The sequence below is a fragment of the Apis cerana genome, linkage group LG10 (genome assembly GCF_029169275.1).
Source record: "Apis cerana isolate GH-2021 linkage group LG10, AcerK_1.0, whole genome shotgun sequence".
Lineage (NCBI taxonomy): Eukaryota > Metazoa > Arthropoda > Insecta > Hymenoptera > Apidae > Apis > Apis cerana.
In genome coordinates this window covers 11,866,972-11,892,323 of record NC_083861.1, presented here as the reverse complement: position 1 = coordinate 11,892,323, position 25,352 = coordinate 11,866,972, and the positions used below count along the sequence as shown (strand labels likewise).

Here is a 25,352-nt window from a genome sequence, read left to right as displayed (position 1 = left end):
TGATCAAGACAATTTTCAATCTAATTTCTTCCAGAGGGAGGATAAGATAAATTTCATGATTTTTTTATACGTGGATTACACTTTTATAAATAAAATTTGACAGAATGAGACAATTTTTTTCTTTCATCAGTATTGTGAGTTTATTCAAAGGGTAAAAAGAAAAAAACATTCAAACGTTACATTAACACTTGTATGTTTTGTATTTATATTAACATAACAATTTTTGTGTTTAGTAAGTGTATGATTATAGAATCTTATTTGCATGGTAAGAACATAAGAAAAGAAATGATACGAATTAATACGAACAATCAATGACTACAACAATGGTTGCGTGAATGACGAATATACATATATGTACGACCATGTATGTAAAACCAACGAATATGGTCTTTAATAAGGTGGAATATCGACAAGTGAATGGTGCACCGAAAAAATGAGAGCATTATAAATGTTGTTATATTTGGTGCGAAATAATTAACATTCAGTTTTCAATGTTTCCATTATATCCAATTACGGATACATTTAAGACACATTTCGTGAAAGCTTTGAAATATCGATAAATATTTTACCGCTCGTTTTAGGATTGTCGCGTCGCAACAATTGATAAGCTTTCACGAAACGTTCCTAATCTCGCACTTTAATTCACACGGTAATGTGCATTGCATTATCACGAGTTACAACTTTCGGTTTATCACTGACCTAACGTCAAAAAATCAATCTAATTTTATTAAAGAATATAAAATACAATTATATAACATCTCGTATTGCGATTTAAAAGAAAATTTGTAACAACAACTTCCTACGTTGCAATAAATACATATAGTTCATGCAGTGATATCCTTAGAGATCAGGAACATCTCCACAAGTTTGATCAAGTTCTCGATTCCTTCTAAATAATTTAAATCCAGAGTATTTTGATCCTCTGCTGGGAAGACATGCGTAAAGTCAATCATATTAATTCTAACCCAATTTTGTTTCTCTTCCATGGAACTAGTAAGCTCGTTCAATAGATCATCGTAGTCCTCCTTGATTCTTATAATGTCGTCGTCAAAGTTGTTTACGTAAGAATGCGTTCGACACAGTCGATCAACTCTAAAGTCTGGACTACACGATTCGCTTCTGCTCAGAGTTTTTTCCTTTCCTGATGAATCGTACTCGCCGCTCAAGCTGATGCTCCTTTTAATGAAATGTACCCTTTCCATCGTCCGATTCCTATTAGTTTCGATATTACTCGAAACTGAATTACTTGTCGCGTCGTTCATGTGTTTGAACACATTTGATGTAGTTGTATGGTTATTTGTGGAGGAAAATGACGTGGATACGTGGCTGGGTAATTTATTCGTGTTATTTAGGCGGAGATAATGCCGCAATCTTTTTGCGTCATATGCCACCAACAAAGAACTAGAATAAAAGCGGAACAACCGCTGGATACGAAAGAATAGTAAGATCTTCCACAAGAAAGAGAGCAGCATCACGATCAATTGACGACAGGGCGGTCTTTCTGGACTTATATTCAGGAAGATTTTCAGCGCTGCGCAGGAAAGAAAAGGCACTATATGGAATAGTTTGAATAAAAAAAGGTGAATTATTTAAAGTGTTCTGGAAATGGCTTCCAGCGTTTCATTACAATCGTTCCTCATACGATCCAATAGTGATATGTATACCACTTATACGACTATATGTACGTGACTAATGGAACATTAAAAAAACATTTCAATTATAACACTAGCGGTAATTCGTAAATTCATAGTACTGTGTATATTCCCTATAAAATAATTGAAGTTAATAATATACCTTCCACGACACCTTTAGCATCGAGAGTCTTGCCGTAATGTTTGCCAAATTGTTTTAATTGCCCGGAAGAAACGCAATATACTTGAAAGCCGGTTATACAGAATCCATAAGTGCGTTTAGATTCGGCGTATTTTAATTCTTCGGTTGCTTTTTTCTCTGGCGTGGCTAAAGGGTCCCACGTTCGTCTACCTATTTTTATATCCATCACGCACGGTTCCGCCATACCATCGGTAATATCTTTCAGCGTAAGGAATGTTACTCCTAATATTTTACGAAAATGATTAATCATGTTGTGTTAAACTGTACGTAACCGAGCAATTTTTCAGCAATTAAGTGTAGGTAGAGAATCTTGGGATAAACTCTTTAATACTTATTAATACATGCATGGTAAATTAATAACAACATATACTAAGCGTCGAATTTGTATTAATATAGATACAATCTATCTTCTATTTTACGCAGGAGAGTCGATAAAAAGCAAAATATTTATTTATTTTCTTTATCGTTAAAGATAAACGAAACGTTATTCGGAAAAACATCCAATTGCTTCATACAGGGTATAATAAATAAAAATATATTTAAATTAGAATTATTTCTTTGTAAAACCTTTGTAAAAAAAAAATATCAATAATCGCAAAAAAAAAAAAAAGAAAGAAAGAAAGAAAGAAAAGAAAAGAAATGACTTTTAAAAAAATTTCATCTTATCAGTTTATCTGTTCATTTTATAAAATTATTCATCACTTTAAATATTTATCTTTAACTGCGAAAAAATAATTACATATCTTGGTCTCAAGAAACAATATCGTTGACAATATCATCTTTCACTTTTATCTACTTAAAATGATTTTTTAATACAATTATGATCATAAAAAATATATGAAAAATAGAATTAAGGGAGGATATGAAAAATGTAAGAGTATTATATGTAGACAAGTTAAAAATTCGATACTTTTGATATCTTACGTCTGCCAAAAATTTGCAACTCTGTTGTGCCGTAATATCTTGGAACATAATTTTTCAATTGTAACATAACAGGATCTTGAGATATTTGTAAATTTTCATAAAACGAGATTTCTCTTTTCCCAAGTAACGGTTTAACAACAGGTTTATATACACGGCCGTCTGATCTACGTAACATGCCTACAACATTTATTAATGTTTTTATTACATCAATCGTGACATAATAATAAAGATAAAAAGAAAATATATATATCATACGAATGTAAAATTTTAAATGAGAGATTTATAACAAGCCAATTGAGTAAATAGCAATAAGGAATATGGAATAAATAGTGAGAATGTATCACGGATTTTTATACGAGATATCTGAATTTTATAATTTTTTTTTTTTTAAATACGATTTAATTCGATTTAATAATAAAGATAGTTTTATATATATATATATATTTCTTCTTTATTTTAATATAATAAAAAAATCGTTTACTTATTATTAAAGCAAAGTAAATACAATATATAGTCTATTCTTCTAAAAAAATCGAAATTATTTCTCTTTAAAAAGCAAGAATCAATGAAGCATCTTGTATTGTTGTTCTTTTTTTTATCAAATTATGAGATATCAAAATATAATATATAAAATTATTTTCTCAATAATCTTTCATTTTCCACGGCATTTAATTCGATCAGGTGCTTACCAATCGTCTGCCGTTCGATGTCTAACGACGGATGTCCGGCTACCCGAGATTCCAACGGGCTTATTCCAACAGGAAGTCCATGATCGGATGGAATTTCAGCTAGCTCCGTGTTAGAAAGCTTATCAAGATTGCTTAAAGTTTTATCGGTCTGTGAGTCTAAGGTCGTCATCGTTATTGCACTGAATGGTATGCAGTAATTACTTCTGCAATTAAAGAGTTGCACGATTCGCAAAGATCTTATCTTCGCTGTAATATCCACCTTAGCCACCAGTTAGTCATCGAAATTTATCTAATTATCTTCGGCTGTCTTACTTCCGTCTATAAATACAAATTTCAATTGATGAAGGAGCTCAACATAGTCCTAGAGAGAATATATTGCATCTACTTATAGATTACGATATTATTAAAGTATAATTAAAATAATTGAATGATCTTCTTCAAAAGACATTTCAATTAAAAGTAAGACGTTTTTATTTAAATTTTAATATAATATTTTTAAATGTATTATATTATCCATTTTTCAAACAAAGTGGAGAATACAAATAAAATTCGAATTTTTTTAGAAGAAATTTTAATACGTGTTCTACAATTGTAAATTAATTATATAAAATTATAAAAATAAATTTTTACATTTATATTTTTATTACCAAATTTTAATATTGTGATTAAATTATAATATTAATATTAACATTTCTAAAGACGAAAAATATATTATTATATAAAACATGCATCGATGTTTAAAAAAATCTTCCAAATGTCTTATTTTTTTTTTTTTTTTTATTTAATAAAAATTCTATTGTACTACTGTATCGATAACTTCATTCTTAAAATAAATGTTACCTTCGATTACCTATTCTTTCTCATTCGAAAATCCGCAATTAAAAATTTCGGATTAATCGTATCACAGGAAAATTCACATCACACTGAATGACATATATATATATACATATATATATATAGATGCAGCCTCTCAATACTTTGTTAAATGATCGAAAATCAAAATAATTTGGAACAAACATTTCGCGCGATACTTAAAACATCGTATTAAGGTACTCGTCTAGATCGGTAGAGGGCAGAATGTGTTTGCGAAAACTGAATGTTCTAAATTCGCGCTTTTACCAACAAATCGGGATATTCGTTCGTCTTTTGAAACTGCAATATTAGCAAAGACAATATTTGTATAATTAAATTAAATTTGAACAATTTTCTACCTGATTAACTATATCTACATTAAGGTATTAACACATTCATTAATTAATACGGGAAAACTTATAACATTTCAGGAATCAATATTTTGAACATACGAAAGAATCATAAAATACAACTCATATAAGGCATACGTACATTTATTGGAAATAACAGGAGAATAATTTATTAGCCACTCTTCTTTTACAATTGTTATATCTATGACATTTTACATGCCTATGTATTATTATAACCTATACAATAACCAGTCCACAACACAATAAGATATACTCGAATATGTAACACTTTCACGTAGTAATTTCGTTCTAATCCGTCCGTGTATTAGGCGGAACAAATATTACATTCACGAATTTAAACTTCACATAATTATAAACGATCATACGTCCTTCCACTAGACGTTTTTCTACTTTTCTATTGCTGTCTCTTTCGTCACAGTATGAAGATTCTTCTAAGTTCCACTAGAGGGCTATTGTTTTTATAAAATGAAAATCGTTCCCGCTTTAATTTCGGGCTTTCATATTCCTTAGTTCGTTGATTAAAACAACAATTTTCATATTCATAATATTCATTTTTTTATTTTGTATTTTTACTTAACTGAGCATAATCTAAATATTTTATTTAGAAATTAGTTTTTTGTACGATAATATTATTATAAGATAAAGTTTACTCTATATTTGACTTAAATATAATTATTATTGTAAATACGATATAGCAACAAGAAATATACAGTGTAATTTAATGATGTTAAAAAAATTTAATTATTTCTATTAAATGGTACATATTGTGAGGGGTAAGTTTTAAAACAATTAATGATAATAACTTTCCAAGATAGTAATTTTTCATTTTTCTATAATTACATATAGAATATATTGCAAAATAATCAAATTAATGAAGAGTAAAAAAATTTCATTAATCTTTTTTGATAACATATAATTATAAACCTATTATTTTGTATATAAATATATAATTATTATTAAATTTAATATATAAAAAAATACAAAATATTAAAAGTATAAATATACAATTTTATTTAACATTTTGTCTTTATTACATATTAGATTTATTACATTTGTAATAGAAAAAATAAGTATTTAATTTTGTTTATTATTATTATTTATTATTAATTATTTAATTTTATTTAATACTGAAATACATATAAACTTCATAACACACTTAACATAATATAACATAATTTTACACTTATTAAGCTGTCCATTTTAAACATCTTGTATCAAGATGAGTACCTAAACATTTCATACTACAATATCTAGCACCGCAAGGAATACATGTGTAATTACTAGGGAATCCACAAACTGCACAAAACTGTCGTTCAGGAAATCTTGATACCGGTGCTTGAGCAGATGCATAATTAGGAGGATTTGGATTAATGTTAAGATCTTCTTCTACTAATTGAGCAAATGTTTTACGAAATCGTTGCTTATAATATTCTGCTGATCTAGTTTTTTTTCTTCTACCACCTCTATTGTCTAAAGTTTCTTGAAATTTTGGAACTTTTTTACTCATTACTGAAAGAATTATAATATTTGTAAAATATTAGAAAGATATTATTTAGATTTATGAATGAATATAATTGTAGAAAATATTTAATATACCTAAATCAGCATGCGGATCATCGTGAAAATTATCTTGTTCCAAAGCTTCCAATGCTTTCTTTTGTCTGCGTTTACGAGCAGCTTCATCAAGTACTCTTTTTTGATAAGCATCTTTTATTCTACCAGATTCACGTGCAGCCATTTTTAATTATTTTACAATAAATATATAATTTCTTAAACTGTTTTATGATATATTGTAAAGAAAAACATTTTTTGATATTTATATTCCTTTCTCTGCTAAAGGAAATGATATTTGATCCATAAGATCATCTACTTTTGTCTGTAAGGTGTCCAAGATATCAGCAGAAATAAACAAATGTCTTTCATCTAAATCTTGAATAATAAATTTTCGCCCCAAAGCAAATGTCTCATCTAAATGTAAAAGAAATTGCTTCATAGCAGCATCGCTGTAATTGTAACAAATAATTTTTTTTAATATTTCCTATTTTATTATAGTTATTTAAATAAAATGTCTAAGCGGAAAGGATTAACTCTTGATGAAAAGCGTATAAGAATGCTTCATTTATTTTATGAAAAAAAAGAATTTTTTACTTTAAAAGAATTAGAAAAAATTGCACCTAAAGAAAAAGGCATTATTGCACAATCGGTAAAAGATGTACTTCAAACTCTAGTAGATGATGGATTAGTTAGATCAGAAAAGATTGGTACTTCTGTATATTTTTGGACTTTTCCAGGGTAGGAACAAAATATATAATTTTATATATTTATATTTTCAATAATACAATTATTAAAATAATACAATAATACAAATTAAAATAATTAATAAATATATCATGCAGAGAAAATATTACTGCAATAGAACAAAGAATATCTGAAGCCTCAAAAAAAATAGTAGAAGCAGAATTTAAACTTCAAAAACTTAAAGAAGCTTGTGAAAAAGAAAAGGTAATAATAAAATGAAATATTATAAAAAATTAGTTAATACAAAATTAAAATATTTAAAGGTATTCATTTAATACTTCTCATTATTGCAATAAAACATATAGATAGGAAAAGAAGATACAGAGGAAAGGCAAATTTTATTACACGAGTTAGAAGAATTAAAAGCCAAAGAAGATCAATTGAAAAAACAAATAACTAAATTCAGTGATGCTGATCCAGAAGTTATAGCTAAACTTGTAGAAAAAGCAAAGGTTGTAAAAATTAAAATTAAAAATTTTAAACTTTTATTGATTAATTTTTATTTTTCAGGAATATAGAGAAGCTACAAATAAATGGACGGATAATATTTTTGCTATTCAAAGTTGGTGTAAAAATAAATTTGACATATCCGAAGGATATCTTAATAAACAATTCAACATTCCTGATGATTTAGATTACAAAGAATAGAAATATTTAAAATTCTATTTAATTTTTTATTTTATATACATACCATTCAACTAAAATTCCTTTCGTGACATTTACCATGACTTCTTGTCTTTTACCTTTCACAGAAAAGATCAAATTCGTATTTGTTTCATATTTATAGTTCTCTCTGCAATACCGCTTGCACGCGTGTAAAAATCATAGAATACGTTCGACTAAATCTCTAGATAAGAAAACCAATCTAATTTAAATTGTTCATTTTAGTATGTATCAATAAAATTGTTATTAATGAAATATAATGCAATTATATATATTTTGTTTTTATATTGACATTATTTTTACAAATTATAAAATATATATATAAATAAAAAGAATAAAATTTTAATTTTACAATGAATTTATAATATTATTTTATCATACGTAATTCAATAAAATTATATAATATTATATAAGAAAAAATATGTTTTATTTAATTAATTATCAAACATAATATAATTTGTAATTTATAAATATATAAATTTTAATATTTATCTATGGTCATTTAAATATAATAAAAATTAATTTCAATCAAATTTAAATTTTACACAAATTATTTAACCAATCAAAGAAGAATCTCTTAAAATTTTATTTAAGCGCCCTCTAGAGAAACATTTCGAATATCCATAAACTGTTGCATCAGCTATTAAAATACGCTGAATTCATGCTCAGAGGAAATCAGTGGTTATACATCGATCGAAGCATCTATTCACGGTCAGGCTATAAACGTCTGTAAAATTTTCTCGCGCGAGTGTTAATCACTTAAAGTAAGTTCGATTTTCTTTTTTTTTTTAAACAATAATCCAAAATATTGATTAATTTATTCATTGTTCTTATTGAATTAATATTTCTTATGGATTTTTTGAAAAATTGCATAAATCATTAAATCATTTAATTAAAAATTTTAATCTATGGTTTATACACGTGCAATTGAATTATAGTTCTTGAGAACCCATAGTTAATGAAATTTTAATAATTTTTATTATATTTTCATATTATTCTCCAGTTATTTTATTCAAATGCAAAATCAATGTGTTACGTAATGTATCCATCATTGAACTTCTATTATATTTTCATTAATAAAAAAATTCTAAATTTTTTGATAAAATTTCTTATTTTTAATAACTATTATTTTAAATGCAATTTGTAAAATTATAGAAAGGCATATCAATAGATTTGGTTATAAATTTTTAGTATGTTAAATTTTTTTATAAAATTCACATTTTAGTATTTTATATTTTTTAAAAAAATTATTATAAAGTATTGCAAAATATTATATCATCTTTATATCATTTATTTATATAAAATAATATCTTTATTGTATAAATTTTCTTTTATATTTAATAGTTATGTCAATTTCGATATATATTTACGGTAAAAATGTATTAAAATTTTTAATATTATATTTTTAATATGAAAAAATGAAATATAGAATGAAATTTTATGTATTAGATGTTAATGTATAAAAATTTTATATTAGATTGAATTGTTGCATTCAAATAGTAAATTTGACCTTTAGACGAATTCTATGTATGTCAATGTCATAGTATTTTTAAAATTGAATATTTTTATATTATAATATATAACATTTTTTTATTATATTATGCTTTTTTTTAGTTTTAATTATTAATTATATGTTAATAAATTTTCAATTATAACATTTTCTTTTATCGTTTTGTGTATCGAATTTATTTGACATATATTGAACAGAAAATGAAATATACATTAATTTATGATATATAATATTAAATTATATAATATTAAATTGAATTATATAGTTTAATACATATATATTTCTTGTGCAATAATATTACGAAATCTAATTTTTGTTCACGTGTCTCATGCTTATGTAACATGAAATAACGAATCAAAATTTAAAAATGTATCTCATATATACAAAAAATTAACAAAAAATTTTAATATTTTATTTATATCTTAAAAATTTATATGTGAAAATTTACAAATTTTACAAATTTTATCCAGATTAGAAAAAAATGGGTATTCCTGCTGGTGATCCAGAAAAAGGAAAAAAGGTAAAAATGAAAAATATATAATTTTAATAACATTTATTTTCTATTATTATTTAATATTATTCTTAATTATTTAATTTTGAACATATTTAAATTTTGTAAATATAAATTTTTATTCGAAAACACGTGTAAAATTTTGATCTTGTGACATATATAAAAGTTGATAGACATGCGATAGATATGATCGCAATAATAATAATTCGTTCGATAATATTGATTTATTATTTTTTAATTATTCTATCATATTAAATGAGTATTATATCATGATTTTTATTTTATATTTAAAAAATTAATATATTATTTATTTTAATAATTTTATTATTTTATTATTTAATTATTATTTAATTATTATTTTATATTAATTTAACATTTATTTGTATTTCACTATTTCATATTAAATTTCTTTTTTTATTAGATTTTTGTACAAAAATGTGCACAATGTCATACAATAGAATCTGGTGGTAAACACAAAGTAGGACCTAATCTTTATGGAGTATATGGTAGGAAAACTGGTCAAGCACCTGGTTATAGCTATACAGATGCGAATAAAGGAAAAGGTAAATAAAAGGATATCTTTTATTAAAATATTTTTTAATATAACATATAATTTTTTAAAAATATTTAAGCTATATTATGAATATTATTTTAGGTATTACTTGGAACAAGGAGACTTTATTCGAATACCTTGAAAATCCAAAAAAATACATTCCTGGTACAAAAATGGTGTTTGCTGGTTTGAAGAAACCGCAAGAACGTGCTGATTTAATTGCATATATCGAACAAGCTTCAAAGTAAGCTTAATATTTTTCAAAAGTGATAAAACACGCTAGACGTGTACAGCGGGTAAAGAGGACTTAGTACTAATTATCATTTCAAACCTCATGGATATCCCGCATACATTTCATTTGACTCATTCATTGATTCTCCGTCTGGTACTCGAGCGTTACAAAGTCTGAATAGTGACAACTTGTTAATTATAAGTAGGTGTATCATGCATGTAATTATGTACATTGACAGGAGTTGAACTGGAATTATCTAGAATCGACTCTGCTTTATCATTGAAGATATTTTGGTGCTCTCTCGCGATGGCTGAGCCATATATAGATTGTGCACTATTATTTATTTATGAATATAAACTGTTAAAATCGTTCAATGAAGTATTAAATTGTAATGCAAGAATATGAAAATACAGATTCGACAATGAATTTGTAATATTCATTTTCTCTGTATTAACAGAGAACAAGTTTTTTAACATCAAAAATACGTCAAAGTACAAAAAGGCAATAAAGAGATACGCCTTGCCAATAATTTGAATCTAAATTTTACTGGTATTAAAAGATTGTATTAATTACACAAAGGAGAAAATAGTGTCAATAGTAAAATTTGAAAAATTCTATTCAAAAAATATGAATGGAAATAAAATAAATAATTGCAAACATTTAATTGTAGTATTATAAATATTAAAATCCATTTCAAATGAATTTAGATAAGTATTTGTATTTGATAAGAATAAGGAAGGATGCGGTTAAAAATGCCAGGAAATAAAACCATATTCAAAATTTTATATAGTTTTCAAATAAGAATATTTGCATTTCGTTTCGATAATTCGTGAAAGTAAGTTGTTTTTATTTTTGTTAAGTTTCTAATTACAATGGAAAATAATTTCAATTCTTGTGATGAGAAAATATTAAATACTACTAATAATCATGTAATTGAAAACAAAAAGAATTCTTTAAGATTTAAATTGATTCGAGTATTTAGTTTAGGAACTTTAAAGAATCCAAAAAGTCCGAAAAGTGTTTCAAATTCTGCAAGTTCGAGTCCTGATTACAATATTTCGTGTCAAAAAATGAGATATTCTTGGCATTCTTCACCCAGCAAAGAATGTTATAAATTGTGTTCATTGGAAAGTGATATTTCGGTTTCATCTTCGGAATCAATCGTAAATACTAGTTCTACAAATTCACCAATTACTTCGTTTTCACCGCAGATAATTTATTCGACCTGGTATAACAATGAAAGGTAAGTTTCCTTTATAAATTTATAAATATATGAAAATATTGATTAAAATATTATTATTCAAATAATAAGAAAGTAAATATATACATGTATACACACATATACATATATATATATATATATATATAATTTTTATTTTTTATTTTTACTATTACATATGAAAATATTTATATATAAAAATATATACATAGATATAGTAAATATTTTGTTTATCATGATATATAATGTTTTAATAACAATATTTAATATTTTTTTTTATATTTTTAATATTTAATATTTTCTTTTTCTTCAATAGTTTCATTGAGAAAATAAAACATTACTTTAACTACAAAAATATCTCGAAATATTATTTGAAATGGAACAATGTGTTTTCATAATCGTAACAATGTTTTACAAAGAAATTAATACATGTATATATAGTATATACAAATATATATACAATTTTAATATTATATAAGCAAATATAAATTAGTCTTATAATAATCTTCAAAGAGTTATTAAATAAAATATGAATATGAATGTGAAACGTAAAAATGGAAAAATAGATAAGTACTTTGAAGGTATGATGAAACGAACGTACGTCGGTAGTGTGGGATGGGTCGATGCAGCGCCGGCGCTGCAGAACATAACCAAGAAGACGAATATCCCCACCAATTCTCTTTATCGTCGAAACGATCGCGTCGACGTGTACCCACTTCTCCATCTATCGCACGAAACAGAGTGAGAAGAAAACAGTCTCTCTATCTCTATCTCTTGTTCTCTTTCCTTCTTACTTTTCATCTTTGCCTCTTGTCACACGAATGCAGCTCCGCAGAACACTATACGAAGCACCTCGAACCAGTGTAGAACGGTTTGCAACAAAGTAGAGCCGTTTTCGCGTTTACCTCCTCGTGGGGAATTAGGAATTGAATAAAATTCACGCAGGTATGTATCAAACTCATTTTTCTATCGCACCTTGATATCATGTTTATATAATTGATTATTTTTTAAAAATATTTTATAGTTGTACTTTTATATGTTTTATATCGTTAGAACGTATAGAACGTTGACAACAATGACAAGTAAATTGCCGCGCTTTTACATAGAATAAACGATGTTACTTCTTAAACATTATAATGTAAAATATCACGTATCAAAAATGCGCGTATCATAAAAACGTATATCATTAAAAAGCTTATTTGGACTCTTCCAAATATGCAAGCACTGCAGAAAAATCTCAATATGTATTTTTATACTTATCATTTTATAAAATTTTGTTTCCAAGTTTTACATATATTAAAATAATTGTCTACTCCTTAGAAAAACAATAGTGCTGTAACTATTGCGTGACTTGTTCACAGCAAGTTTCGAAAACAACGATTTATTCATTCATGTAACGGTTTCTTTCGAATACCGTGATGAAAATTTATCTTGATTTGATCAAACGTATCATCTCTATATACTATCCGTATAATTTTATTATTAATGGAAGTTGTGGTTTATGCATATAAATAGTATAATTAAAAATGATAGAATATCGTTGAACATATCGTTTCGATAAAAATTTTATTTATTTAAAGCTAAATATATTTTAATTTTTTTATTTAATAAATGTTTCTTTCTTTATTTGTTTATTTACTAATTATAATGACCAATTATTTTTATTCAATTAAATGATTATAATTTGTAATAAATTTTAACTTTCCGTAATATCTAATAGAAATTTGACGTAATGCTCGAGAAATTTTACGATCATAGAGCAAAGAGCATTTTATTCTTAACTTTCAGTTTTTCGAATGCCTGAGAATGGCCTCAAGCAAAGAGCATGATTTAGGACATACAGTATTTCCTAAAGTATGTAGGTATATATACAACAGAACAAGAAGTACTTATGCATATATCCATTTACACACACGAGTATTCGTGACTATATCTATTTGTAGCCTGCATCATCGGGCAAAAAGTAGGTCTAGGGAATCAGCTGACCGAAAGAGGCGCGTGCGCTTTACTAAAAGCAGAATACATTTGAAACGCCCACTATACACCTACTCGTAGGATCTTGGAAAAAGTCCTCGAAACACGGATACTGATAAACCTACAAAAATTTTTTTTTACTTAATCATTCGTTGATTACACATTTTTATTACACACACACACACACACACGCACGCATATTTATAGACGCATTGATATTTTATATTTAGAAATATTATAGATTATATATATTTGATATATGTAGAAAGAAACTTGTAATACGCATATTATAAAAATAAAAAAAGTATAAAATAAAAATAAAATAAGTATATCATAATAGAAAAAAGTTGTAATAGAACTTTTTCTTTTATATTTAATAACTTATATTTAATAATTATTGTTTGTATTATATATCCAGCTTGTTTTTTTTTCCGTTATCTCATTTATTGAATTTGAAATTTGAAATTTGAACATATCCGTTCAATTATTATATCAGCGCACTTTGCAATGCACACGTAATGGATCTTTGACCATGACCGAGTGAGAGTTTAACGCGAATAAACATAGTCAAGGTCAATATGACATTTGCGTAAAAAAGCAGTAAGATTTTGAAGAAGCGGAATATTTTTTCATGATGTAAGACGAATAGAAAATTTAATAATGCTTTCGTTTTCACGTATACAACTCGTTCGTAACGCTCTCTCCGTTGCGTAAAACAGCTTTCTTAAACAAAAGAGGATTTGCCAGTGAAAGGAATTTCACCGTTAGCCGTGAGAAAAAAAGTAGTGCAGTGACATACGGAAAATCTCATTACTTAACCATACTAGTTACATTCTGCGGCCGTAAAATCGTTAGTCTACCTTCGAGCTCCGCATCTTTTATGTTGTCATAAATTAGCTTCAGAACTATATATTTCAACTATATTTTTATAATTATAATGAACTCTTGTAGAAACTTTTTTTCTTTAAAAGCATTCTTTTTATTAAGGAATAAAATTATCCATTTTCATTAAAACTCGGAATAACTTGATCAACAATGATCCATATTATTCGAACTTACTTCATTTAATTAGCATTTAATTGTCATCTGATCGATTGGATGGAAAATAATTCACTCCCATTGAAACGACTGAATTGAATTGATTGGAAGTTTGAGTGGATCTTTATTTCAACGAATAATTCCACAAAATTACACGATCGATTCATTTTAAAAGATAATGAACACGCGACGAAAAGAAGTTTCGGCTTAAGAGCGATATAATTAGCGCGTGTATCGCGATTGAAACAAGCGAAACGCTTCGTTCGGCGCGTTGTTTCCGCGTGCGTAGAGTTTCTGCATGAAAAAGTGGGGCGCTTAATTCCCATGGTTGTATCTCAGTTTGAATCGAATTAGAAAGGGAAATCCTGATTAATTGTTGCCAATAATGATACACAGTGATGAAGTACTCGCCGCAACAGCAGCAGCAGCAGCAAAAGGAAAGGAAGTCGGAGAGCGACGTTTGCTCGATCGACACGGCGACACCGAATCGCGGCGGAGGAGGGAGGCGTCAGTCGACATCGACAGAGTGTAAAAATTTCACGAGCACGTCGTCGAGGAGCGCGATCTGTCGTTCGCCATCGACGGGGATGTTCGCCTGGATGCGCGTGTTCCGGCTTGCCTCGATGCTTCATCAGGTTGGCTGCTAGATTCGAGTGTTATACGGAGCGCCTCGTGTCCGCAAAACTCATAGATGTATTTAACGATTTAAAAATTGAAAGGGATCGTGTACACGTGTGTATGTATGCGCGCGTTCGTCGCGTTCAATCCGCGCCTGCACTTATGCAATCCGGTCCATCTGTCGTTTATCCGCACGCATGGTCACACGTGTACAGGTGCATTCGACGACCCTTTTCTCTCGGTCGTGATTACCTTGTATCCATAGGGTGGTCGGTTCGTAACGTAGGGACGGCCGACGGTAGCTCAACTATAGTGCGTTACGCGATAAAAAAAAGCAACGGGCGTCGTACTGGCTACGTATCGCCTACTTATACGTAGAGACGAAGTTACACACACGTATATATATATGTATATATATGCGCGCATACCGGTATAAACGTTTCTGTAAGTACGTGTATACACGCGTGTGCATCGTTACGCATGCGTATAGAGCGCAGTCCCGGGTTCCAGTTAATCAATTGGTCGTTTAAGAGGCATTAATTAGCGCGTAAGCTTCGAAATCGGAAGTAATTCGTCGCGACACGTCGCTCACCATCCATTCCAAGTTCTATTCTCTCTCGACGTTCCGTTTTCTTTCTTTTTCCTTCATTTGTTCAATTGTCACGCATTTGGAGACGGGTTACATGTGCACGCGTGTACCATTACCTGCCATAGTAAATACGGTTTTTTAGCTTGTACGTGAATAGCGATAAGAATATAACGTGGTGCTACGTTTACAACTGTATTCCAATTTTATTCCGTTGTTTTGTTTTATTCTTCCTTTTCTTTTTTTTTTTTTACTTTTTCGCTCTCTCTTTCTCTTTCTTCAATATCGATTCGTTTTCTGGATGACGACAATCTAACAAATGTTCAATATTTTTGCACGAACACGAATGATCGAATATTGTTTTCCCGAATCGATCTTGGTTTATAAATTTATAAAAAATATCGCATCGTGCGAAAAAATGTACATCGAAATTAATTCGACTCGACTTCTTTCTTCGCATTTATTTCCTCTTTTGAAATGTTATTTATCGCGCGCGCGCTTCAGGTATCTACGAATCACGAATTTACATCCGATTTCACTCCCCCCTTCCCTCCCCTTCTCTCCTCCATTTGTTATCACGCGATCGTTAAGAAAATCTTCGATCTTCAATGTTATCAATATCGATCGATATATTTTACGACTATGCAAACCGACAAATAAATTTCAATATTCGTTTTAACGCGCGATTCATCACTGTTTTAATGCGCCAATCGTACGAGCATCCCAGAAAAAGATCTCCTCCGTTACTGTGAAACTGTGGTGGAACTGCGACCAGAATTTTTAGAAGTACGTTTATCTTTGAATAATAAAACGTTGTTCTGTCAAACGATAGTGTTTATTGATTCATATACATATAACCAGAGTATAATTAGTAACTATCTATAGATTAATCGTGGCTTTATGAAAGATGCTTTAGTAATTTTCTTTTTTCTTTCTTTCCTTAGTTATCCTCCAATTTCGATAAAAAATTAAATCGTATTTCTTCTCTTCCTTTCCGATCACGTACTTGCCTTAATTTATTGAAAGAAGATGTAATAGTGAATAACAACTACGAAGCCATTTGTGCAATGCACAGAGGCAAAAAAAAAAAAAAAAATAAACGAAAGTGAGTCACACTTGTTATAGGTTAATAATAGATATGTTTCTTTACATATGTTTTTACATCGAGTATAAGAGAGAGAATGTTCGCGAAATGGTTAGTAATATTAATTTTTAACGGAACCCATTCAAAGAGTTGTTTTAAAGAGGTTAGATTTAAATTTGTATAACTTTCTCGAATACGAGGTACATGGAGGTTGTCAATTTGTTCATGTACAACGATGATTGAAATTTGCAAGTTTATGTACATCAATGATCTCGTATATATCAACTCTCCGTTCTCAAGGATCATTTTCTTTACGTAACACATTCAATTGAAGGTTTTTTTTTTTTTTTTCAATATTCTAAATTTTACACGTGATAAATTTAACAGTAACGAAACACGATTTTTTATTATTATGCAAAATAATTATATTTTAAAATATAATATTAATTCGATTTATTCGAAAGAAAGATAATATGAAATATTTTAAGATATACGATAAGATAGAAAATTTCATGAAATTTGTTTTGATAAAAGATAATAATATCGATACAATTAAATTGATATTATTATCATTTTTTACGTGAAAAGAAAAGAAAGGACATAAACGAATACTAAATCTATGCTTATCATTAATTATTCGATATAATTTAAGATAAGATAGTAAAGTTTATTTTTAATATTTTTGCAAGCTTGTAATTGAAATTTATTATTTTTGATTGAAATATGTATGCGAATGATCATTCTAAACTCGTATACTCGTAAAAAATGAATAGTATATATAAAAAAAGAAAAAACAATAAGATATTGTATTGCATCATATCCTATCAATTACTGTTAGAAAACTGCTTATGTAATATTATCTGAAGTACGTACATATTTAATTTAAACCCATGACGTAAATGTCATAAATACACAATTAACACACTGCATTTAATGCACGAATGAATATTAATGGTTTAATAATATTCGAATATTAATTTTGTTGAACAAAACGATGTAAACTTAATTACAATAATACGTTATCGGTGTAATTTTTTTCGCGTTATTCAGTGTTCGTAAAGTAGGTCGTGAATTCTTTTATACCGGATATGAGTTTAGTTTATCAGAGTTGATTATTTCGCACTTTCGTCATAGAAAATTCTCACTTCAAGGAAGAATTGCTTCAAAAATTTGAATATTTTGAACGTTTAAATTTAAATTTAAAATAATTTTTATTTTTGTAATTAAATGTTAAAAAATTAATTTATTCTTGAATAGATATTCAATAGATTACGGAAAATAGAATAATTGTTTAACGATTCTGAACGAATAGTAATGTAATTGATAAATTAAGTCAAAAACGAGGTACAGAATATATCTACACGATCGATATGTCTCGAAGGATTCTTTTATCATTTTAGCGTCATTTTCGACGTTACCGATTCGGCTCAAAATAAGACTATAATGGTTGGAATCAAAACTAAATTTCAATTTAAAATTACAAATGATCGTTTTAAATTTCGTCGAGCGTTGTGCTTTGTCAAGACACTCGGATCATGTATTAGGTGTATAATATGATTTGCGAGGTCATCGTCCTAAAAATACATTGTAAACTCGAGAATGTAATATTTATATTTTTTACATAAAAGACACATTTTGTAGTTTTGAAAGAGAAATAATAAAAAGTTTACTCAATCGACATCTCGTACCTTTTACGTGTCACGCGCCAAAAGCACGTATAGACAAGAAGAGGAAATAGTGGGAGAAGGACGGATATAGGGTAAAAGTATTGAAATCAGCGCCATCTTCAGAGTGTCGCAAATGAAACGCATAAAGAATAAAAGATAGTCGCAAGATAATTATAGAATAAGAATTAACTACTAACGCTATTTCTTGGATGATTTCAAAGAGATTCTATCGAGATTCTATCGAGAGATGGCGCTGATAGTTCATTCCTGCGTGTATTTCTTTTGCGGCACTCCAAAGATGGCGCTGATTTCAATATTTTTATATAATTTCCGTCTTTTTCCTATTGTTTCCTCTCTTTATCTATACTTCTTCAAAATTTATACGATCAAAAGATTTCGACATTCGATTAATTTTATCTTCTATTATTCGTAACAATCAAAAGATCAATGAATATAAATCAATAATATAATGATGATTTATAAAAGAATGCGTGAAAAGTATTTTTAAAATCTGTTGACTTTTTTTTATAAATTTTTGTGATTAAATTAAATACAATTCTTACATTAAATCTTATGCTCTAAATCATAAAGAGCATTCCGATCTTTTGCGCGATTATATAATATAATATTTCGGAACACAAAGTTCCATTAAATGTTAAATCTATTCTATATCTCGTCTGTGATTAAATATTGCCAGTAAAAATTGGTTGGAAAATTCAAGACGAAAGACAATAACGACATCTAGGAAAAGAAGTCGATAAAAGGGAACTCCGATAAACAACCCCCGAAGCTATCCACCTTACCGGCCAATCACATTGAATGTTCGGTACGGTTCGGGACTGTGGGTGGCAGGTAAGACAAATAGTGGTAGGGAAGGAGGGTGGGGGGTGGATGGTCGTAAACACTCGCGCAAGAAGCACGTACATAGTCTCGCGAGAACTCGTGCCATGATTACGTCGTTCTGGAATATGAGCGTGATAGACGTGTAACGATCGAGCGAAACGATCGCAAAAGTTTGACAGAACTTGTCACGGATTTCTTTTTCTCCAAGATTCGTCGGTCGAATTATATCGAGGTTGTTATCGTGTACAGGCGATATTTGCCGATTCGTTCGAATAGAAAGAATTATCGGAGGTATCGGTTAAATTTGCGCGGCGGTGTTTCGAATGTGCCGGTGAAACATAACCTTATGCGATGCGTCGTCCCCTGATTCGCCATCTCTCCGAGGGTGGTGCAGGTGACAATACCAATGGCAGGAGGCAGCAATCCGTAAAGGAGGATGATCGTGCCAGTTACACCTGGAATTGTCGCGAATATGGGCATCATCTGTCTTCCTGCGACCTTCTCAAGGTTCCGACAGCCCTCGGATGCCGGGGGCAAACCACATCGCCGGAGCCACGAATCGCGATCCACAGGTAGGCCGATTTCGATCAACAGTAGTCGTGTTTCATGTTGGTAGGGGAGGCTAGCTCCGAAATTGTCCGGGTCAGTGCATCCTTCGGGGGCTCATTCTGGGTAACCGCGCTCGCGCACTACACTCGATTGTTATATTTAAGCAAACAATCCTTTGAACTTTGTTCCTTGAAACTGTTAAAAAAAAATTTATTCGATTAATTTCAAAGATGATAACGAACGTGATCGTATAATCGTATCGTTGTTTGTTTGTACAATGGATCTTAACGTACCTATTTGAATCCGAAATATAAATTTTAAGATGTTAACTTCGTATTTTTATTAAATGTCACTTTCTATTGTAGATATTATTTTACTTTATACCTTTTTATATTTGAATCGAATCGAATCAAACGATTCATTATTTTTCCAACGAAATTATCGATTACACGACAATTTTGACAAATTCTAAAATTTTTTCGTAAAATGAGGTTAATGGATACGTATCTATATTTTCGTGTATAGATTAAGGCTGCGCCCTATATTTCGTGACCCAAATTCTCTTTCGGTTGCTTCATATATTCCGGAAAAGGAATATTTTCTAAACGACGGCCCTTGACTCGATGGGATCGCTATGTATTATTTACGTACAGAGAGTAGAAACGTAACAGGGAAATGTTTATTGCGTCGTCAAATTGTCGACGATCGCGGAATTATTTCTGGAAAATAATGCGTCTCCGGTTCGACTAGTTCCCGAATTACATCAGAGACAGAAGTTACAGAAGTTTGTCGCTTGTTTGCGCTCGCACCACGAAATGAGAAACCGGTAAACAGTTCTAGGTGAAATAGGTCATCGACGAAATTTACGATCAAAATAATCTTCTTTAATTTTGAACGAAGTGTATATAACGCGTGCAGTCCTTTTTATCCCAGAATCGTAGAAATTTGATTTTACGACAAGTGAAGCGCCGCGTATTCGAAGCTTGCCCGTCCTCTATAAATATATTTATATTCGAATATAAATACGAATTTCGAGGATCGATTAATTAATTTGTCGGCGCTTAAAGTATACACGCTCTACATTTCTCATTCACGTTATCTCGGTCGTGCAGGAATTAATGATTTCTCGTAAGATGGTTAGTTAGTAGTCATTCATCTTTCGTTTCGGTATCTCCGTGATTTATTGGATGTTATTAGAATTTCCTGACCGTATCGCGATTTAATTAAACGTGGGAGAGATATTTGGTGGTTGGCCAAGAGTTATATTCGCTTAGAAAGATACGCCCTATTTGATCGATTTCGTAATTTAGAAGAAAGAGACGTTGATTCATTGGATTGGATTCGTAGCAGTACGATTCAAATTTCGCGCGATCCATGGCATGGATTGTTCGTCATGTTCGAGAAGAGAGGACGAAAAATTGGAGAGAACAAAGCTCGCGTCGGTTTTGATCGAAATTTTTTTTTTCCTTTCGAAAGAAGGAAATTTTAATAAAAATCTTCTCTCTTCTAATTGTAACGCCAATTTACGTCACTTACCGGTCGTAAATGAGAAATTACGAGAAAACGGTATATAAACTGCGAACAAAGAGAGGGAGACAAGCGGATAAAAGCGGGAAATAAATGGCACGCTAATTTCGTCCCTTATTCAACAAGTGTAAACACTTTTGTGCTCGCGTTCCGTTTAACCTGTTGAATAAATATGAGTCTGAAAAGAAGCGAGTTCGGATGCAGGATCGTATTTCGATGCTCCTTTCTTCCAGACAATTGTTCAAGAATAGAGAGAGAGAGAGAAAAAAAACTGGTTTCGAGTCCGAAAAGAGAGTGGAAGCGCAAAAAAGGACGTTGGATGGATGGCAGGACGCATTCGTAGAAATTCGGTTCTTTTAGGGAATCAATTGTATAGACCCTGTATGCGCGTCATCGGGCGTATTTGGACATTGATAAGGACGATAGGGGAAGGGAGAGGGCGCGATGCATTCGTTTATTAAAAACTTGGACAAAGGTATATATAGTTCTCGTTTTTTTTTTATCGATTTTAGACGAAGCGATATGTTTTATCAATCGAACGACTACTGATAATCCTACAATCTCCTTATTTTCGATTATTTAACCGCGTAGATTCTTGCAGCATGGAAACAATTTTATTATAACAAGTATGTGTGATCGATTCGAAGAAAGTCCTCTTCATTTCAGGTTTAATTTTCATTCAGGATCTCTCTCACGATGCGTTATTTGGATGGAAAAAAGGAGACGCGATGGTAATAAGTTTTATAAAAATTTCCCAGTTTTTGTTGCATCTTCTGTCCCGTGTTTTCACGACGATCGAGAGATTCGTAAGAATAATAAAGGATTTAAGGATACAAAGGATTGATTGGTTGAATGTCAGATCGTGTCTGATTTGAACAAACTATGCCAATTAAGATTAGGCAGGAATTATATATTACAGTTTAAACGAAGATTTATCGAGAAAAATTGTAACTGAAGTAGAAAGAACGGGTTTTAAAAAGACAGATCAGGTATAAATATCTCACTTAACTTAATAAATTACTATTAATTTGTATAACCTTACCTAAAATTCCAACTTATTTTGCCAATATTATCTTCACTAAAGAAAAGCTTCTAAAGAAAAGCAACCCAGTTTCCTTAGCTCCTTCTTCGTAAGACGATAATTTGCAACTAAACGAGTAACCACATATATAAAACAGTGGGCTGGAAATTGACGAAGCGCAACTCTTTGAACGGTATCGGTGCACGCGTACGTTTAATAAAAACGCGTTCTTTTACATAATCGAGAAAGGGGATAGCGTGGGCGAAGGAGGGGAGGGTAGAGGACATCCTCATTCCACCCGCGGTGGTCGATCGGACGAGCGGAGATGATCGTTGAGTAATAAATTAGTTTTGCCAGAGCAGGCAACGGGAGATTATGCAATCGGTGGCGATAAGTGGGGCAATTCGATGAGGAGCGGAGATGACCTTGACTACGGGCCCGGAAACGGAAGTCGACTTTTTGCGCTTTTCTCTCCCTTTTTCGAATACAAAAATATCTCGAATTCGGTCTTTTTCGTATACAAAAATATCTCGAATTCGAATTCGATCTTTTTCGAATACAAAAATATCTCGAATTCGGTCTTTTTCGAATACAAAAATATCTCGACGTCGAATTCGATCTTTTTCGAATACAAAAATATCTCGAATTCGGTCTTTTTCGTATACAAAAATATCTCGAATTCGAATTCGATCTTTTTCGAATACAAAAATATCTCGAATTTGAATTCGATCTTTTTCGAATACAAAAATATCTCGAATTCAGTCTTTTTCGAATACAAAAATATCTCGAATTCGAATTCGGTCTTTTTCGAATACAAAAATATCTCGAATTCGAATTCGGTCTTTTTCGAATACAAAAATATCTCGACGTCTTTTTCGAATACAAAAATATCTCAAATTCGGTCTTTTCAAATATACAAAAATATCTCGACGTCGAATTCGGTCTTTTTCGAATACAAAAATATCTCGAATTCAGTTTTTTTCGAATACAAAAATATCTCGAATTCGAATTCGGTCTTTTTCGAATACAAAAATATCTCGAATTCGAATTCGGTCTTTTTCGAATACAAAAATATCTCGAATTCGGTCTTTTTCGTATACAAAAATATCTCGAATTCGAATTCGGTCTTTTTCGAATACAAAAATATCTCGACGTCGAATTCGGTCTTTTTCGAATACAAAAATATCTCGACGTCTTTTTCGAATACAAAAATATCTCGAATTCGGTCTTTTTCGAATACAAAAATATCTCGAATTCGAATTCGGTCTTTTTCGAATACAAAAATATCTTGACGTCGAATTCGGTCTTTTTCGAATTTTCCTCGAGTATTATCGAAAGGGAGATTGATCGATCGAATCAATCAGGAAAATAATGAATTCTCGCGAAAATTCACCACCCGCTTCGAAGTTTCAAGCATTTTCGAAGCTTCGTCCACGCGTGGTCGCTACGCAAACATTTTGAATGGAAACTATTCGCTTCTGCGGAGCAAAATTTTGGCAGAATTTCAGCCGATTCTCCGCGCGAAACGAAAGATCTTCTCGAATTAAGTCAGGTCGAACCGTTTTCGCCCTTTTTGTGACATTATCGAGAATAACGACCACTTTGTTTCCTCTGCTCTTCCATCCCACGGCAGAGCAGATCTCGTTTTCCCTCGTTTCAGGATCGCAGTCGAATCCCTAGGAGGATTTTCGCTCGGTCAGATGGCGGCCGAATCAGGAAGCAGTTTCTTCAGGAGAAGAAACTGGGATACAGTCAGCCGGGAGAACCTTTCCGCTTTGTGATCGTACACGCGGATTAAAATTATTATTTATTAATTAGAGAAGGAACAAGGAAGGAAGGAGATCTTTTTCGCGAGAGTTTTGAAGAATTGATTGAAATTCTTCGTAAGAAAAAGAAAAGGGTAAGAAAAAGACACGTATTTATTATTAAGAATAATTCCAACGAAAACGAACACGAGTTCGTTATTCGCTCGATAAATTCAACGAAACACTCCTCTCCCGATCTTTCGTAACGTTTTACTTCATTAAGCCATCCCGGCTTTTCACCGTATAATTTTCCTTTGATCTATACCTCGCCTCCTCCCCTTCTTTCCTCCTGTATCGAAGGGCGGATGAGCCTCCTCTCCAATACCTGCATCCTCCTGCACACGCGTGTGTAAACTCCCCCTCTCCCCCTCCTCTATTCACATCGCTACGTGAGCCCACATCGCAACTAGATCATCCACTTCTACTTTTATCAGACTCCCTGCAAAAAAGGACGAATCAACATGTGTGTACATATATATATATATATACCATTACCTGTCTGCAATCTCTCTCTCTCAATATCGTTTCGTTGGAACGCGAGTTTTTCGTGGATACGCGAATTTTTGCTCGGGGAATGTGGACGGGGCGCAGCGGGGCACGTTCAAGGACTTCTCTTTGCGCTTCTTTCGTCCGGAGATTAATGGTGTCGGTGGCGAGGGGAGGGGAGGGGAGCGAGATAATTCCGCTAAATTTCGTGTTCACAATGGTGGCGAGATTGGCGAGAGAGAGAGAGAGAGAGAGAGAGATGCAGTCCGTGCGTAATTGACTATTCTTGCGTCGAAACGCCTGAAATGCGCAGCGTCCCCACTTTCGCCGTCCGAATAATTGAATCGTCCGAAAGGATTCCCTTCTATTCTTCGGGCGAGAGAGAGAGAGTGGGGAGGGGATAGGAGGGTTTGACAGAAGCGGGCAGATCGGTTTAATTAACGATGGGGAGAATATATCCTTTACTTCTTGTCGAAAGGATTCGATTTTTCCCGCGTTT

The 25,352-nt window shown here is 30.7% G+C and overlaps 6 protein-coding genes and 2 long non-coding RNA genes across 13 annotated transcripts in view; 3 read left to right on the top strand and 5 right to left on the bottom strand.

Moving 5' to 3' along the window:
- Nucleotides 1-179: 179 nt before the first annotated feature.
- LOC108002233 (inositol polyphosphate multikinase) lies at nt 180-4,933 on the bottom strand. 3 transcript variants are annotated; one of them, XM_017063790.3, is made up of 5 exons: nt 4,791-4,933; nt 3,447-3,764; nt 2,758-2,934; nt 1,795-2,055; nt 180-1,531 (listed from the first exon to the last, which is right to left on the bottom strand). In XM_017063790.3, exons 2-5 carry the CDS (start codon nt 3,613-3,615, stop codon nt 825-827), a joined length of 1,314 nt encoding a protein of 437 aa, XP_016919279.1. In that variant the 5' UTR covers nt 3,616-3,764; nt 4,791-4,933; the 3' UTR covers nt 180-824. The 3 variants fall into 3 exon arrangements, with proteins under 3 accessions (XP_016919279.1, XP_028524755.1, XP_028524754.1); XM_028668954.2 differs by lacking the exon at nt 4,791-4,933 and adding an exon at nt 4,297-4,438; XM_028668953.2 differs by lacking the exon at nt 4,791-4,933 and adding an exon at nt 4,287-4,431.
- Nucleotides 4,546-8,399, top strand: LOC108002234 (meiotic nuclear division protein 1 homolog). Of its 2 annotated transcripts, none has more exons than XM_017063793.3 (5): nt 4,546-4,681; nt 6,722-6,961; nt 7,066-7,171; nt 7,273-7,419; nt 7,478-8,399. In XM_017063793.3, exons 2-5 carry the CDS (start codon nt 6,735-6,737, stop codon nt 7,613-7,615), a joined length of 618 nt encoding a protein of 205 aa, XP_016919282.1. In that variant the 5' UTR covers nt 4,546-4,681; nt 6,722-6,734; the 3' UTR covers nt 7,616-8,399. The 2 variants fall into 2 exon arrangements, with proteins under 2 accessions (XP_016919282.1, XP_016919285.1); XM_017063796.3 differs by lacking the exon at nt 4,546-4,681 and adding an exon at nt 5,259-5,442.
- LOC108002235 (zinc finger HIT domain-containing protein 1) lies at nt 5,657-6,407 on the bottom strand. Its single transcript, XM_017063797.3, has 2 exons — nt 6,266-6,407; nt 5,657-6,178 (listed from the first exon to the last, which is right to left on the bottom strand). The coding sequence occupies exons 1-2, from the start codon at nt 6,405-6,407 to the stop codon at nt 5,856-5,858; spliced, it is 465 nt and encodes a 154-aa protein (XP_016919286.1). The 3' UTR covers nt 5,657-5,855.
- Nucleotides 6,263-7,801, bottom strand: LOC108002236 (general transcription factor IIH subunit 5). Its single transcript, XM_017063798.3, has 2 exons — nt 7,659-7,801; nt 6,263-6,672 (listed from the first exon to the last, which is right to left on the bottom strand). The coding sequence occupies exons 1-2, from the start codon at nt 7,691-7,693 to the stop codon at nt 6,486-6,488; spliced, it is 222 nt and encodes a 73-aa protein (XP_016919287.1). The 5' UTR covers nt 7,694-7,801; the 3' UTR covers nt 6,263-6,485.
- On the top strand, nt 8,230-11,100 carry LOC108002222 (cytochrome c). The gene is made up of 4 exons (XM_017063771.3): nt 8,230-8,394; nt 9,611-9,660; nt 10,073-10,214; nt 10,307-11,100. Exons 2-4 carry the CDS (start codon nt 9,622-9,624, stop codon nt 10,450-10,452), a joined length of 327 nt encoding a protein of 108 aa, XP_016919260.1. The 5' UTR covers nt 8,230-8,394; nt 9,611-9,621; the 3' UTR covers nt 10,453-11,100.
- On the bottom strand, nt 10,412-16,688 carry LOC133666803 (uncharacterized). Its single transcript, XR_009831483.1, has 2 exons — nt 12,230-16,688; nt 10,412-11,661 (listed from the first exon to the last, which is right to left on the bottom strand). It is a non-coding gene; the product is annotated as an uncharacterized LOC133666803 (long non-coding RNA).
- Nucleotides 16,689-19,121: 2,433 nt separating this feature from the next.
- The window catches only part of LOC133666802 (uncharacterized), a 36,539-nt gene continuing 30,308 nt past the window's right edge, over nt 19,122-25,352 (bottom strand). The window contains exon 2 of the long non-coding RNA XR_009831482.1: nt 19,122-20,209. This is a non-coding gene — a long non-coding RNA (uncharacterized LOC133666802). The remainder of the gene's footprint in view (nt 20,210-25,352) is intronic.
- LOC114578087 (rap1 GTPase-activating protein 1) overlaps nt 19,577-25,352 on the top strand; it is a 101,778-nt gene continuing 96,002 nt past the window's right edge. For 2 of the 3 annotated variants that reach the window (XM_062080612.1, XM_062080611.1), the window contains exon 1: nt 19,817-20,037. In XM_062080612.1, the coding sequence (XP_061936596.1) occupies nt 19,817-20,037 (221 nt within the window). Of the gene's footprint in view, nt 20,038-25,352 lie in introns of all 3 variants that reach the window. The other variant, XM_062080613.1, reaches the window with a different exon arrangement.

Coding starts and splice junctions, on each gene's coding strand:
- LOC108002234 (XM_017063793.3), top strand. CDS start 6,735: ATGTCTAAGCGGAAAGGATTAACTCTTGATGAAAAGCGTATAAGAATG. Junction 6,962..7,065: donor TATTTTTGGACTTTTCCAGG/GTAGGAACAAAA, acceptor TATATCATGCAG/AGAAAATATTACTGCAATAG. Junction 7,172..7,272: donor AAGCTTGTGAAAAAGAAAAG/GTAATAATAAAA, acceptor TAAAACATATAG/ATAGGAAAAGAAGATACAGA.
- LOC108002236 (XM_017063798.3), bottom strand. CDS start 7,693: ATGGTAAATGTCACGAAAGGAATTTTAGTTGAATG. Junction 6,673..7,658: donor AAAGGAATTTTAGTTGAATG/GTATGTATATAA, acceptor TTACAATTACAG/CGATGCTGCTATGAAGCAAT.
- LOC108002233 (XM_017063790.3), bottom strand. CDS start 3,615: ATGACGACCTTAGACTCACAGACCGATAAAACTTTAAGCAATCTTGAT. Junction 2,056..2,757: donor GTTGCAAATTTTTGGCAGAC/GTAAGATATCAA, acceptor GTAAAATATTAG/GAGTAACATTCCTTACGCTG. Junction 1,532..1,794: donor TGCTAAAGGTGTCGTGGAAG/GTATATTATTAA, acceptor TTTCCTGCGCAG/CGCTGAAAATCTTCCTGAAT.
- LOC108002235 (XM_017063797.3), bottom strand. CDS start 6,407: ATGGCTGCACGTGAATCTGGTAGAATAAAAGATGCTTATCAAAAAAGA. Junction 6,179..6,265: donor TGATCCGCATGCTGATTTAG/GTATATTAAATA, acceptor TAATTCTTTCAG/TAATGAGTAAAAAAGTTCCA.
- LOC108002222 (XM_017063771.3), top strand. CDS start 9,622: ATGGGTATTCCTGCTGGTGATCCAGAAAAAGGAAAAAAG. Junction 9,661..10,072: donor ATCCAGAAAAAGGAAAAAAG/GTAAAAATGAAA, acceptor TTTTTTTATTAG/ATTTTTGTACAAAAATGTGC. Junction 10,215..10,306: donor AGATGCGAATAAAGGAAAAG/GTAAATAAAAGG, acceptor ATATTATTTTAG/GTATTACTTGGAACAAGGAG.